General features: G+C 38.8%; 1 protein-coding gene across 1 annotated transcript; it reads right to left on the reverse strand.

Annotated features, from left to right (window-relative positions):
* Positions 1-2,191: 2,191 nt before the first annotated feature.
* LOC103518525 lies at positions 2,192-6,168 on the reverse strand. The gene is made up of 4 exons (XM_026830289.1): positions 5,777-6,168; positions 5,400-5,518; positions 2,547-2,668; positions 2,192-2,328 (listed from the first exon to the last, which is right to left on the reverse strand). Exons 1-4 carry the CDS (start codon positions 6,050-6,052, stop codon positions 2,192-2,194), a joined length of 654 nt encoding a protein of 217 aa, XP_026686090.1. The 5' UTR covers positions 6,053-6,168.
* Positions 6,169-12,907: the final 6,739 nt, after the last annotated feature.

Raw genomic sequence — 12,907 nt, forward strand, 5'->3', positions numbered from 1 at the left:
CTATTCATAGGTAGTGACAATTTTTTTCCGTAGGAGGAATCTCAAACAACGGAGGAAAAAAAAAAAAAAAAAAAAAAAACAAAAAAAAAACAAAAAACAAACATCAACTCTAGATTTCAGAGTAAATAAGCAAGACGAGAATTTAGTCATCTGAAATGAAAACCAGGACGTGTATTTGTTACATTTCTATCCAGGTATAAAATAAATAATAACCATACCTACACACAGCAAGAGCGGATCTTTACACAAAACAGAATCCCCAAATAATTCCTCAAGTCTAGACCTTGATAAAATTACGTATTTTGTACACATATTTATAAATTTAGACTTTCTCCTATCCTGTCTTCCTTTTACAGTTAGCTAGACACTTTCTTTTCTTAGTACTGCCTGCCACAACTAAATGTTTTAAATTATAAGGTAAAAAAAAATGTTATATTCTCGTACAGTTGGACTTGATTATAATTTCTTTATTGTACAAAACTTCAGAAGCAGGTGAAGCCGAAAGATGGATCGAACTGTCAAAATTAAATCTCCAGCCACCTACGTCATACCTACCAAGAGTCAAATATGACCAAAAAAACTAAATTGCAGAACCTCGAAGAATAAACAAAAAAAGAAAACAAATTATCCTAGCATCCAAGTCACATAAAAATAATACATACTAGTGACCTATTAGGGGTTAGGGGTTAGGGGTTTCTACCAAGAGTCTAATATGACCAAAAAAAAAAACTAAATTGCAGAACCTCGAAGAATAAACAAAAAAAGAAAACAAATTATCCTAGTATCCAAGTCACATAAAAATAATACATACTAGTGACCTATTCCACAAACAAATTACCACTCCAAACGCAGAAGAACGTCGTACCGTTGTTCTGCGGAAAAACACATACTCCTTCGTGGAGTAACCCCCTAGGCACATTTTTTGTGGAATAACCTCCTAGTCACATTAAAAAATAAATTGTACTTTGATTCGATTATTTACAGTCAACTAATCAACTTAAATTATACATAGAACAACAATGATTCGAATAATACCCTAAATTCCTAATACAAAAGATAAAACATTGTACAATGTACATACGTGTGACGTGTGTACTTGTTGTGGGAAAGTCAGAAACGACTAATACCCAGAATCATTTAACCCTTTGGTGACGAATTTACACTGTAGGTAACCCCCTAGGCACATTTTTTGTGGAATAACCTCCTAGTCACATTAAAAAATAAATTGTACTTTGATTCGATTATTTACAGTCAACTAATCAACTTAAATTATACATAGAACAACAATGATTCGAATAATACCCTAAATTCCTAATACAAAAGATTCTCCGAAAAACATTGTACATACGTGTGACGTGTGTACTTGTTGTGGGAAAGTCAGAAACGACTAATACCCAGAATCACTTAATCCTTTGGTGACGTATTTACACTGTAGTTTACATCGAGGTTTTGACGTTCGTTACGGAGAACGTCTAAACCTCGATGTAAACTACCGATGTGAAACTACAGTTTACATCGGTCACCAAAGGGTGAATTCGATATTTTGTGTCATCATCAAAAAACTACCCCCTTGAGCTATCAATATTATACGAACTTGGTATGTGGTGTATATTACTTAGTGGCGCTGTCAAACTTTGTTGACATGGTGGGACGGAGCCTCAATCAGTCCTAACTAGGGTGATTACTTTGGGCTGACATTTGGTTTTGGCTACAAATTTTACGTGTAGATGCACTTCGCACTCAACCTTTGCTGTTTCTTTAGCAAGAGAAATTCAGGCTGGTATACTTCCTCTTTATAGTCCCCCAGCCAGACTAAGCTGGTCTACTCCCTGTTTAACGTCCCCCAGTCAGACAAAAGGGTTTTAATGTTATTGGAAGTATAAAACACAAGTGATCTGATAAGGTTTTTGGTGACGGGGGTTTTTACCCTTTATTCACAATTTTTCTGCCTCTGGCACATTATTCTCACTCAGTCTGAGTGGGGCTGGGAAAAGCCAGCAGCATATAATTGCACCTATCTGGTTACCGACCACATGCAAAACTAGCTCAACTTCAGTGCTCAATAGGCTGAACATTCGGTGATACTTTGTAGAGTCTACACTACAGTTTTCTTACAACTCGTGTCATTCGTTTGATGAAGTCCATAAAAAATCACCCTTAAAGGAGATTTAGGTAAAAAGAACATACGAACTTACGAACATACCACAAATCCAATGTCAGAGCTTGGAGTGAAGAAGTTATCTGTGTTATCTCGCAATGTGGATAGGAACTTGGTGAAGTAATCATCGACAACTTCTGTGAGAACACTGACAGCACTGCCTGTGGTGTCTGCAATGTCAAAATAAACCTAATTTAGTTCAAGCTACTTTTTCTCTCTCTTCCTCTTGTTGCTGGTGGCTGACCAATGTGATGGATTTTATTCCAAGAGGGAATGGTAAGTAAATGCCAAGGTCTTGTCGTCACAAAAACCAAGAGGGAAGGAAAGTTTATTTAAGTTCAGTAAAAAATAAAATAATAATAATAATAAAACTTTATTTTATACAAACCATCAAAGCCTGTATGAGATAGAAGTGTCAGCACAGATTTAGTCAAGAGCTTCAACATGATTTGTTGGGTAGGTATCTGTGGAGGTCTCTCATCAGGAGGCCATTTACCTTGTCTGAAATAACTGGAACAAAAGAAGAGGAAAAAATCAATTCCTTTTTACTTTCCTTATCCTATAGGAAGGAAAGTACCTATTGTAATTTATATGAAGGATGGCTTTTGATTTACAAGGGCTGATGATATGACTCAATACACCTAGAAATGAATAGCAGCAGATATTTACACAGTCACCCAAATACTTGCTTGATTTTTCAACACCTTAAAAAAAAAAAAAAAAAAAAAACAACGGAGGTCTTATCGTCCCGAAAATAAAGAGAGAAGACAGGATCGGAGTGAGCCAGCTGTTCCTAGAACAAAATTTATCAACCCCCCGTTGGTGTCGTGGTTTCTAGCACTCCTAAGGTAAGGAAGAAGATGCGCAATCTTTCAAGCTACCTAAACCGAAAATAAATAATAGAAAGTAACAAAGGGTGGAGAAGTTGTTCGTTTGAAATAAAACCAGTGCCCTAAATCACCAAAGTATGGAAAAGTATCTTACAAGTGTAATAGCCAATGGAAAAGCAGAATTTTGAATTTGGACGAATCATATTGAAATATGGAATTGTAAATACTTTTCCATACTTTGGTGATTTAGGGCACAGACAGGACTACAGTGACAACATTCTCCTAAGCCAAAACCTATTTTCCTATAATAGTAGCCTCCGTGGCCGAGTGGGTATCACACTAGACGTGCACGCAGGAGGTCCGGGTTCGATTCCCGGGGGGCCGAGGTTTTTTTTCGGCTCTGTGCTTGGAGTTCGGGGTGCACTCACACTCAGCTTCGTGAGGACAATTGAGTAGCTACTTTCATCGAGTAGCGACAAGTGGCGGCATTACAAGTCGAAGAGACGAGCGATAATAAATATGATGATTGAGTAAATGAAAGATTTGTAATACTGTGATACCCACAAAGTTGTGAAAAAGCACTCTGCTTTACCACAAAGATTCATGATTTGATATTCTTATAATAAATATAATAACTAAGCTAAAACCTCAAGACTTACCTATCCCCAGGTCCTGTGGAATGTATGTGCACAATATTCGAGGCATAGGAGCTGAATTTCTTGGACGCATCATACAAATCTTTCAGCTCTTCATACAACTCGATGATTCTGTTCTTTGCTCGGATACGTTGACCTATAACCATGTTCTGATAGTAGTCTGAAATGACCAGGATACTTCCGATGCCCATCTGTTGATATGTGGCTTCCATTGGGTCCTACAGAGAGAATGATAAGGGTTTTAATGTCATTTTTTTTCTTCGCCTTTTCTCGTGTGCAGACGAATGTTTCAAAGTCATAGAGCAGGAAAAATGAGGACCAACGGAATTTTTCTTTCTCTTCTACGACTTCTAGATCCCGAGATAAATCGATTAAAAAAATGTCGGTAAATCGTGAACTTTGACGTCACGGCATACGCTCCCGTAGGCGATGACGTCACATCAAATGTCCCGAGCAAAGCTCCCTCGCAGGCAACACATTAACGTGTTTGTGCGCAGTTCTTTCTGCTCCTCCGCTAGCGCGCTTGCATAGTGGCGCTACCTAACGGACGAAAAAAACAACTGCGTAAAGTCTGACGTCACGCAAATTTGAACTCTTTCATTAGAACGGAAAATAAAAATTGAATTTTCGACCTTTTACAGTTATTTTTTCGGAGTTCTGACCTCAGATTTGGATTTTTTCCCAACTTTTTACATGGGAATCGAACATTTATTTATAATTTTTACCCATTTGCAACTGCTCCATTAGGCTAATTCAACGCCAACCTAGTTAGCTTGGAGGGTAGAGCGCCTGCCTTGTAAGCGTTAGGTCGCGGATTCGATTCCCGCCCGGGGCAGAATTTATCCTAAACAGACAAGGTTTGTACTCGGAAGGGCTCGCTTTCTCCTATCCTATCTTTCTTCTCTCTTCGCTTTCGGGACGATAAGATCTTACTTTAGCAAGAGAAATTCAGGCTGGTATACTTCCTCTTTATAGTCCCCCAGCCAGACTAAGCTGGTCTACTCCCTGTTTAACGTCCCCAGCCAGACAAAAGGGTTTTAATGTTATTGGAAGTATAAAACACAAGTGATCTGATAAGGTTTTTGGTGATAGGGGTTTTACCCTTCATTCACTTTTTTTCTGCCTCTGCACATTATTCTCACTCAGTCTGAGTGGGGCTGGAAAAAGCCAGCAGCATATAACTGCACCTATCTGGTTACCAACCACATGCAAAACTAGTCCTTAGGAATAGTCACTGTCTCACTGGACACGAAGTTTGCCCTGGAGAAATGGAGAGAGAAAATACAGGGTCATTCTAGGGAATATAGGGTTATGAACTATTTTGAAATTTTTATAACTTTTCCCTCCTCTTCTTCACATATAAATCAGATAGTCCACTTTTCGAATTTTAGTCAAAATGTTAGTCCACTTTCTATCAAAGATAGTCCAATCTGATTTCTGTAAAATACAAGGAAAACTAACATGAGTTTTTATAGAAGATAGTCCAAGGACAATTTTTAAAAAAAGCAATTAGTCCAGACTTTACAGATAGTCCAAACTGCTTTTAGAAAATCTCTTAAAATGAAAGATAGCCATTTTGTTTTCCCTCTTATTTCAATACAACACTGATGAGAAACTAGCAACCATTTTCTTTAAATAGATCTTTTCGCGGGCTTTCCAACGATATATAATACTAAAAAAAGTCGATTTTACCACTTAGTCCACTCTGCTTCTTGGTGCCTCATATAATACAGATAATAACAGGTAAATAATTACCTGTTTCCATTTTCATCTTCCAATTTGCTATTTTTCTTTGCTTTGGGAAGAGCTTTCTCATCAAACTTTGGTACAGGATTCTGAGATAAAATGTGCTTCACTTCAGTCAGGTTGGCGGTCTGAAATTGTAGAAAGTAGTTGAGGAACAATCAAATGATGACTATTTTCAAATACAGCAAAAATTACAGAATGGAGATTAAGAAAATTACTTCACTAACAACCTTCTATCATAGTTTGGCCTGCTTTGTAGGAGTTCAGGCTTTAATATAACAACCCACGATTATGATTAAATTTTTGATATGGACTATCTAGAGGCTCAGGTAGGTAAGAGGTTTGTTGATTGCCATTGAGGGCACCCACTTGACCTTTTTACTTACCCCTGCTTTGTACTTTTCTATTAAATCTTCCAGATAAGTAGTATACTTCAACAATCCTATTGTATAGACTACGTTTTCTTCCATTGCACAGAACTTGGGATCCACTATTGTTGTTTTGGGTTGGGCAGTTTTTATCTCGTAGAGAGGTGTAGAAACATTCTGTTCAAAAGCTGTATCTCTTATTCTCTCAAGAATAGGTTTTGCATTTTGCAGCACAGTGGTCTCATCAGAAGAGCTAGAGCTTGGGATTTCACCCCAGAGCTGAGAGGAACTCATGGCTAAACTTTGAACATGGAAAGTTTTACACGAGAAAATATAGACAATACAACAAAAACATAGGAAACTTATTTAAAGCCTTTTTAAACACCTAATAAACTAAAATGCATAGATTTGGCAGAGAGGTGTAGAAACATTCTGTTCAAAAGCTGTATCTCTTATTCTCTCAAGAATAGGTTTTGCATTTTGCAGCACAGTGGTCTCATCGGAAGAGCTAGAGCTAGGGATTTCACCCCAGAGCTGAGAGGAACTCATGGCTAAATTTTGAACATGGAAAGTTTTACACGAGAAAATATAGACAATACAACAAAAACACAGGAAACTTCGTTTTAAAGCCTTTTTAAACACCTAATAAACTAAAATGCATAGATTTGGTGATGATGAACAGGTTTTTGTATAGCATGCATAGATTTGGCATCAAATCACTTCCATCCCCAAAGATTTTAAATCTACTCAAAGTCAAAATTTAAAAATTTCGCGGTAGGTACTATGGACGCACTTTCCGCTACTCGGACTTCCGAATAAAGGTCAGTTCACATTCACGCAGTGGCGCTAATTGTGCCTGGTGCTTCCTCGAATAGATAGAACCACACACGCTATGCATAGGTGATACCATATTTACGTAAATAATTTTTGACACTTTTCGAATTTCGACTTGGTTACTGAATTTCGCTTCTCAAGCTGTCTATGAAAAATCTTCTTCGCCTTTTCCCATGTTCAGACAGGGTTGGCGTTTTTCTTCAGCCTCTTAATCAGCTAGGGTGACAGCTTTGGGCTGATATATTTTGGTTTTGCCTACAAAATTTTACGAGTGGGTGTCTTTTGCACTGATTGCCATTGAGGGCACCCACTTGACCTTTTTACTTACCCCTGCTTTGTACTTTTCTATTAAATCTTCCAGATAAGTAGTATACTTTAACAATCCTATTGTATAGACTACGTTTTCTTCCATTGCACAGAACTTTGGATCCACTATTGTTGTTTTGGGTTGGGCAGTTTTTATCTCGTAGAGAGGTGTAGAAACATTCTGTTCAAAAGCTGTATCTCTTATTCTCTGAAGAATAGGTTTTGCATTTTGCAGCACAGTGGTCTCATCAGAAGAGCTAGAGCTTGGGATTTCACCCCAGAGCTCAGAGGAACTCATGGCTAAACTTTGAACATGGAAAGTTTTACACGAGAAAATATAGACAATACAACAAAAACACAGGAAACTTATTCGTTTTAAAGCCTTTTTAAACACCTAATAAACTAAAATGCATAGATTTGGCATCAAAATTGATCAAATCACTTCCATCCCCAAAGATTTCAAATCTACTCAAAATTTAAAAATTTCGCGGTAGGTACTATGGACGCACTTTCCGCTACTCGGACTTCCTAATAAAGGTCAGTTCACATTCACGCAGTGGCGCTAATTGTGCCTGGTGCTTCCTCGAATAGATAGAACCACACACGGTATGCATAGGTGATACCATATTTACGTAAATAATTTTCGACACTTTTCGACTTGGTTACTGAATTTCGCTTCTCAAGCTGTCTATGAATCTTCTTCGCCTTTTCCCGTGTTCAGACGGGGTCGGCGTTTTTCTTCAGCCTCTCAATCAGCTAGGGTGATTGCTTTGGGCTGATATATTTTGGTTTTGCCTACAAAATTTTACGAGTGGGTGCCTTTTGCACTCAACCTTGTCTATTTCTTTAGCAAGATAAATTTCAGGCTGGTAATTTCCCTGGTTAAAGTCCGACCGGCGACCGCCAAACCACGATAATAGCCAAGTAAAAAAATAAAAACAAATAACTCTAGATTTCAGAGTAAATAAGCAAAACGAGAATTTAGTCATCTGAAATGAAAACCAGGACGTGTATTTCTTACATTTCTCATCAAATCACTTCCATCCCCAAAGATTTCAAATCTACTCAAAATTTAAAAATTTCGCGGTAGGTACTATGGACGCACTTTCCGCTACACGGACTTCCTAATAAAGGTCAGTTCACATTCACGCAGTGGCGCTAATTGTGTCTGGTGCTTCCTCGAATAGATATAACCACATACGCTATGCATAGGTGATACCATATTTACGTAAATAATTTTTGACACTTTTCGACTTGGTTACTGAATTCCGCTTCTCAAGCTGTCTATGAATCTTCTTCGCCTTTTCCCATGTTCAGACAGGGTTGGCGTTTTTCTTCAGCCTCTTAATCAGCTAGGGTGACAGCTTTGGGCTGATATATTTTGGTTTTGCCTACAAAATTTTACGAGTGGGTGTCTTTTGCACCAACCTTGTCTATTTCTTTAGCAAGATAAATTTCAGGCTGGTAATTTCCCTGGTTAAAGTCCGACCGGCGACCGCCAAACCACGATAATAGGCAAGTAAAAAAAAAAAAAAAAAAAAAAAAAAAACGCTTGATGTGGCCTGTGGCGTGGCATGCCCATCCCGTAGTTTGCCTTTCGTCAGATGGGCGAGAAGGGGCACAATACTTCCCATTTAGGTGCTGGGTCAACACGAGAACACCAGAAAGTAACCCGTTGAAATATTTGCAATCGAAAAACGAGTACAAATTTTTGTCGATGGTGGGATTCGAACCCGGGACCTTCTGCATGGCAAGCAAGTGCGTTACCACTGGACCAACCGTGCCCCCCCACAAACAAACAAATTACCACTATTCCACAAACAAATTACCACTCCAAACGCAGAAGAACGTCGTACCGTTGTTCTGCGGAAGGAGAACACATACTCCTTCGTGGAGTAACCCCCTAGGCACATTTTTTGTGGAATAACCTCCTAGTCACATTAAAAAATAAATTGTACTTTGATTCGATTATTTACAGTCAACCAATCAACTTAAATTATACAAAGAACAACAATGATTTGAATAATACCCTAAATTCCTAATACAAAAGAAGTTCAAAAGATTCTCCGAAAAACATTGTACAATGTACATACGTGTGACGTGTGTACTTGTTGTGGGAAAGTCAGAAACGACTAATACCCAGAATCACTTCACCCTTTGGTGACGAATTTACACTGTAGTTTACATTGAGGTTTTGACGTTCGTTACGGAGAACGTCTAAACCTCGATGTAAACTACCGATGTGAAACTACAGTTTACATCGGTCACCAAACGGTGAATTCGATATTTTCTGTCATCATCAAAAAACTACCCCTTTGAGCTATCAATATTATTATGTGGTGTATATTACTTAGTGGCGCTGTCAAACTTTGTTGACATGGTGGGACGAAGCGCCACCACTTTTTCTCTACTAAAGGTTTGTGCTATGGGCGTAATTCGCGACATTTCTCTAGTAAAGGTTTGTGACGGGCGGAATACATTTCTCTACTAAAGGTTTATGCTATGGGTATGTTGACATGGTCACCACTTTTTCTCTACTAAAGGTTTGTGCTACGGGCGTAATTCGCGACATTTCTCTAGTAAAGGTTTGCGACGGGCGGAATACATTTCTCTACTAAAGGTTTGTGCTACGGGCGTAATTCTCGACATTTGTCTCAGTGTTTCAACATTGTCACTGCCAAGTACTACGTGCATACTGAGTTGACATCATACTACTTTAACTAATAATGTCCACATTTAGGACCACAATATGAGTTTGAACTTAGTTTCACTCTTTAATGAAACGAATCTGCTCGGTTGATTTCAAGCTTTTCAGTCAATTGAATTTCTCAATCTGAGAGTCAAACGCGGTTTTTAACTCAAGCTGTGGTCCTGGCCAACAATGATGGACAGTTTTTGCAAGGCATTTTTCGTGTAGGAAATTTTAAGATTTAGGGTGGATTACCCTCAAATCTACAGTCTAAATGTTGGACCATATTTTGTTTTTGCAAGGCATTTTTCGTGTAGGAAATTTTAAGATTTAGGGTGGATTACCCTCAAATCTACAGTCTAAATGTTGGACCATATTAATGAAACGAATCTGCTCGGTTGATTTCAAGCTTTTCAGTCAATTGAATTTCTCAATCTGAGAGTCAAACGCGGTTTTTAACTCAAGTTGTGGTCCTGGCCAACAATGATGGACAGTTTTTGCAAGGCATTTTTCGTGTAGCGTGTAGGAAATTTTAAGATTTAGGGTGGATTACCCTCAAATCTACAGTCTAAATGTTAGACCATATTTTGTTTTTCATTGCGTCTATGCTGCTCGGAAATGTTGAAATTTACAATACTGATTCACTAAGGCCGGGGCCACAAAATGAGTTTAAACTCCGTTTAAATTTTAATCTCGGTTTAACCAATCAGTGTGAAATTTTTGAATTTGTTAAAAATCAACCAATCAGATTGGTTGAAATTTACAATACTGATTCACTAAGGCCGGGGGCCACAAAGTGAGTTTAAACTCCGTTTAAATTTTAATCTCGGTTTAAGCAATTAGTGTGAAATTTTTGAATTTTTTAAAAATCAACCAATCAGATTGCTTGGTTGAAATTTACAATACTGATTCACTAAGGCCGGGGGCCACAAAGTGAGTTTAAACTCCGTTTAAATTTTAATCTCGGTTTAAGCAATCAGTGTGAAATTTTTTAATTTTTTAAAAATCAACCAATCAGATTCCTTAATCCAAGAGTTAAAAATAAAATCGGAATCTGAGTATTCTCGAAAGCTCACCAAATCTTCTTCGATGAATGTCGAATCTCAATTGCCAAGAGTTAAAGCGAGTTTAAACTCTGTGGCCCCCGTGCCTGACTGTCCTGGTGTCCATTGTTCATTTAAGCTCGGTGAAGATGAGGAAATCATTCCGTTTGGTGTAGTTGGCTGCGAGGAATTTGCCGTCGGAGGTAGGCACTGAGAATGCTAGACGGTCCTTAGGAATAGTCACTGTCTCACTGGACACGAAGTTTGCCCTGGAGAGAGAAAATACAGGGTCATTCTAGGGAATATGGGGTTATGAACTATTTTGAAATTTTTATAACTTTTCCCTCTTCTTCTTCTTCTTTGCCTTTTCCCGCGTACAGACGGGGGCGGTGTTTTTCGTTAGCCTCTCAATCGCCCTAGTTAGGGCTGATATTTGGTTATGAATACAAGGTCATTTTAGGAATATAGGGTTATGAACTATTTTGAAATTTTTATAACTTCAAACTCTTCTTCTTCTTCTTTGCCTTTTCCCGCGTACAGACGGGGCCGGCGTTTTTCGTCAGTCTCTCAATCATCCCTAACTAGGGTGATTGCTTTGGGCTGACATTTGGTTTTCGCTACAATAACTTCTTACTTCTTCTTCGAATAACTTCGTTACGAAAGCTGATATAATATTAATTCGGTTTTGAACTTTTGATAGAAAGATGGGAAAACGAGGGAGGGGTCCTTAGGAATAGTCACTGTCTCACTGGACACGAAGTTTGCCCTGGAGAAATGGAGAGAGAAAATACAGGGTCATTCTAGGGAATATGGGGTTATGAACTATTTTGAAATTTTAATTTTTATAACTTTTCCCTCTTCTTCTTTGCCTTTTCCCGTGTACAGACGAGGTCGGTGTTTTTCGTTAGCCTCTCAATCACCCTGGTTAGGGCTGACATTTGGTTATGAATACAAGGTCATTCTAGGAATATAGGGTTATGAACTATTTTGAAATTTTTATAACTTCGAACTCCTCCTCTTCTTCTTCTTCTTTATCTTTGCCTTTCCCCGCGTACAGACGGGGTCGGCGTTTTTCGTCAGTCTCTCAATCATCCCTAACTAGGGTGATTGCTTTGGGCTGACATTTGGTTTTCGCTGCGATAACTTCTTACTTCTTCTTCGAATAACTTCGTAACGAAAGCTGATATTTTAATTTGGTTTTGAACTTTTGATAGAAAGATGGGAAAACAAGGGAGGTAGGTTTACTCTGGTACTCACAAGCTCAGGTTAGTAAGATTATATCACGGAGATGGCGGGCGGCCTTCTTGCAAGAGGCAAGAATTCAAACTACCTATCTCTGAAGATGTGCATCGCGTTTATGAGCATTTCTTGGAGTACCTATCTTCTCATTATTATTATTTTTTTTCATATGAGACGATTAGCCCGCGTCAGAGGATTGGCAACAGCCAGACCTACGATCGTCTGTTTGGTTACGTACAGATATACCTGTGGGGGAACAATAGAACACATGAGGACATAGTATAATCCACGGAATGGTTCATGGTGGAGAGATATGAGACGATTAGCCCGCGTCAGAGGATTAGCAACAGCCAGACCTACGATCGTCTGTTTGGTTACGTACAGATATACCTGTGGGGGGACAATAGAACATATGAGGACACAGGACATAGCATAGTCCACGGAATGGTTCATAGTGGAGAGATATGAGACGATTAGCCCGCGTCAGAGGATTAGCAACAGCCAGACCTACGATCGTCTGTTTGGTTACGTACAGATATACCTGTGGGGAGACAATAGAACACATGAGGACATAGCATAGAGCATAGTCCACGGAATGGTTCATAGTGGAGAGATATGAGACGATTAGCCCGCGTCAGAGGATTAGCAACAGCCAGACCTACGATCGTCTGTTTGGTTACGTACAGATATACCTGTGGGGAGACAATAGAACATATGAGGACACAGGACATAGCATAGTCCACCGAATGGTTCATAGTGGAGGATATGAGACGATTAGCCCGCGTCAGAGGATTGGCAACAGCCAGACCTACGATCGTCTGTTTGGTTACGTACAGATATACCTGTGGGGGGGACAATAGAACACATGAGGACATAGCATAGTCCACGGAATGGTTCACGGTGGAGAACAGTTCCCTCTGTCAAACCTCTTTGAAAAAAAAAATCTTTCTCTCTCTCCCTTTCTTTCTTTCTTTCTCATAAAATTCATAGGTACCTAAATATGTTAACTAACTACACAATAACAACACATTTTATAAG

This window comes from Diaphorina citri, unplaced genomic scaffold (genome assembly GCF_000475195.1).
Source record: "Diaphorina citri unplaced genomic scaffold, Diaci psyllid genome assembly version 1.1 scaffold2227, whole genome shotgun sequence".
NCBI classification, from domain to species: Eukaryota; Metazoa; Arthropoda; class Insecta; order Hemiptera; family Psyllidae; genus Diaphorina; species Diaphorina citri.